The following is a 3,398-nucleotide window of genomic DNA, read 5'->3' as shown; positions in this document are numbered from 1 at the left end:
CTCTGAAGGCGGCAACGCCGTCTTGGCAGCGCAACCATTCATTGCCAAAGTTCAAGAACCAAGTAATCTCTGTATCTTACTCGTCCCCGCCTCAACTCCCACCCACTCGTTTCGCTAGGGTGTTAAGTTCTAAGACATCTTTATGCTTCGTGTTGGGTTCACATCGTGCTGCCTGCGACGCGGCTGATCTTCCTTAAGTAGTTCACTGTGTGGGTGGGCCCATTTAGGGTCACGGACAGTCTGAGTGGGAGCTAGCACGTACTTGAGAAGGAGGCTACTTGAGGTAGACTCGGTACGGTACCGCACAAACTAACTGCCAGCGAGATTAATGAAGACAAAGATGGGAGAGGAGTGTCAAGATGTATGTGATCCTAGGTAGGATATTGGTTGCTCTTTACAAGACGAAGCGGCCTTAAAACGGCACCACAAAAGGAAAATTGACGCCCGCCACGGCGCGCGCCCAGACCGGTCACGACGGACGACCCGGGACGCGTACGTGACGCCGCAACTCGCCCCCTACTGAACACCGGCGACCGGGACGAGTTTTACGCGTCCGACTCCTCCCAAAGTACGTAGTTACGCGCGTTCGGTCCGACGGGACGGGAGCCAAAGCAGGGAGCAAGCACGCCCGGATTCCTTGTCGAAGGCACGTACTTTCCAAACTCACGAGTCCGTCGCGATAGCGACCGCGTCAATTTTCCTTATGAGGTTGCCGTTCAAATGCCCAGCCCTTGCACCTCATTGGCCGACGGCGCCTTCTCTCTGTCTCCTCGCGAGCTCCGCGTCACAAGCGCGCCCAGTGCTTCGGCTTGAGCTCGCGGCCCGGCGCCGCCGCCGGCGCGCGGCGCCGCGGCGCCCGCCGTCGAGGCACATGCCGCCGAAGAAGAAGCCGAAGCAGTCCCTCTCCAGCGACTTCGACTCTGCGGAGGCGGCCATCGCGGGGAAGGGCTGGGAGACTACCAGAACGAGACCTCGGAGCTCGAGCAGATGGTCACGGACCTCGGGCACCGCGCCATGTTCACACCCAAGGGCCACTGCGAACTTGCCGGCGAGGGTATCGAATACGACTGGGGCGTCGCCTCGCGGTGGAAGCGCAAGAACGGCCGCGACGAAGACCAGCACCTCCAGGAGGACACGCTTCGCTCGTTGTCGCCGAAGGTGCTGCCCGTGTTGCGCGTGCGCATGTTCGAGCGGACGGCGTGGCGCTACAAGCAGGCGTACCGTCGAGTCACCCGCGGCGAGGCCACGGCGGGCGAGTTCGCGGAGGTCGAGCGGCTCCAGAAGGAGATCAGGCGCCACCGCGACGCCGAGGTCGAACTAGCCGCGCTCGAGGGCCGCCGCGAGAACCCGCTTGCCGCCCTCGATGCGCCCCCGGGGACGGCTCCGGTCCGCGCGGCGACGGCCGCGGGCCCCTGAGCGCGGGGCACCACCGCATCCACATAGCCGCATAAAACCACCAAAAAAAGGCTTCTGCCAGCGGGGAATACGTCGGAGGCTACTCCCCGAGAAGCGCAGCGACGACGCCCGTCGCTCATGTTGCAGTGCAACCCCTCACGTTGAGGTAGATTTATGCCCATTTCGTCTAGTATTTGTTAGGCAAGGAAATAGACTTTGAAATTTATTGTAATTCTGCATAACGCTGGCTGTAACTCTCGAGGATAGGACAGGATGAGTATCGGCCATGCGCTCGTATTCAGCTTAGCGATAACTCTCTACACCTGGATGCCTGAGATGGCAAGACCACCGCACGCGCGTTTGCAGAGCCTCCCACGTTTGAACCAATTTTAGATTCTCTTGCAAATTGTAGATACTATATCACAACGACATGAAATTCTTGATATCAGAGCACGCAATAATGGGGGCGATGCATATGCACACACCGCATGAGCTTGCATTCCGCGGGTTGGCTATACAGGCGGCGGCAACCTATTTGCGGCCGGCTTCGACAAGCGCGATCACTCTTGGAGTAGGCGCCGGGTCAGTCGTGAAGGAGCTACGACACCGAAATGTGCAAGTGCGGGCAGTGGAGATAAATCCAGTAGTCGCGCGACTTGCTCGTATCGAGTTTGGTGTCGGTTGCTCAGTGGGAGATGGCAACCATTCTGCGTTCTGCCACGTTGATGCGACATTGATTGTGCAGCAAATAGGTGTAGACGTGATTGAGCATGTTCGCGACGGATCGCACGACCTGGTGATCGTGGATGCATTCAATGGCGTCGGAATGGCATCCACGTGGCGGTTCCTCAACAGTGAAACGATGCGACATATCAAGGTGAGCTTCAGGGACCAAGCAGCGGGGCTCCTTGTATTCAATATTGCTATCGCTGGTGAGAGGGAAGCCGACAATGATGTCCTTAATCGCGCTGCCTCTATTATGGCCCAAAAATTTGAATTTGTGCGAGCATTTCGCGATTCGCCCATTGACGGTGCTGATGCTAGCAATGTGGTATTCTTCGCCTCGGATTCAAAAATTGATGCCGAGGGATTAGAGGTCCTTTTCGAGGATGACTGGCAGTATGGATCGGAGCACTGGGTCGTGCGTAACTTTCATAAATGGCAGGTCTTAGAATGCACACCAGTACATTGCGAAGGCCTGTCAAAAAACTCTCCAAAATCGCCCCCTGGAGAGGAGTACGATACCAAGCTCAGGCAGAAGCTTCGTGAGATCACTGCTTCATACATCCCGGTGGAGAACCTCTTTCGCAAAAATATCCAAGTTGAATTGCGGCTTATTTCCCTGACTGTCTCTGGGATTCTCCTACTCGCATTCAGGAAAAGATCTCGTGACAAGATAGAGTGACGGGCCGAGCTGCTGGGACATCTCACTGGTGAACAGTAAAATAAGAATGCAACTTTGAAATACAATGGCAATGATTTTGAAGTGCGTGGAAATTTCCTCTGCACGCGCGCCCCGTACACTACTGCATGGCCACCCCACAACACCGATGGCCCGGTCGCCAAGTTCACGCCAAGCTTGCCCTCTCCCTCTCCCAGGACAACGGAAAGTGGCGCACTGGCAAAATCGAGGTCGAAGCACCTCGGACTTAGCATGCTGCGATGATAAGGCGAGGATGTGGCTCTTTCCCTGCCCAGTGCAGGGAAATACCTGGCATCCTCTGGTATGGCCACCGGCTAAAATTACCGAGAATATACTCAGGACGGTAATGCAAAGGTAATTACTAGTAATTACCGCTGCTCCAAATCTGTTACCGAGGATTGCGACACCATGGGACTACTCATGTCCATTGATTTTCGTTGCATGTAAGCCTACACCACTCGATTTTACAGAATAGTCGCAAGTTTTGGCTCTATCGACCAGTTTTGCCACGGTTCAATCAGAGGTCTCTGCATGACTCGTGTATGCTCAAATGAGTGGTTTTGGGGCGACGAAGCTGGTT

General features: G+C 55.8%; 1 protein-coding gene across 1 annotated transcript; it reads left to right on the top strand.

Moving 5' to 3' along the window:
• Window positions 1-987: 987 nt before the first annotated feature.
• Window positions 988-2,800, top strand: AURANDRAFT_72311 (hypothetical protein; the record flags this gene model as incomplete). Its single annotated transcript, XM_009041868.1, has 3 exons — window positions 988-1,386; window positions 1,808-2,536; window positions 2,561-2,800. 3 exons carry the CDS (start codon window positions 988-990, stop codon window positions 2,798-2,800), a joined length of 1,368 nt encoding a protein of 455 aa, XP_009040116.1.
• Between the last annotated feature and the right edge of the window lie 598 nt (window positions 2,801-3,398).

Source organism: Aureococcus anophagefferens (genome assembly GCF_000186865.1).
Source record: "Aureococcus anophagefferens unplaced genomic scaffold AURANscaffold_24, whole genome shotgun sequence".
NCBI classification, from domain to species: domain Eukaryota; class Pelagophyceae; order Pelagomonadales; family Pelagomonadaceae; genus Aureococcus; species Aureococcus anophagefferens.
The sequence above is the reverse complement of the archived record's forward strand: the minus strand, read 5'-3'. Positions and strand labels throughout refer to the sequence as shown.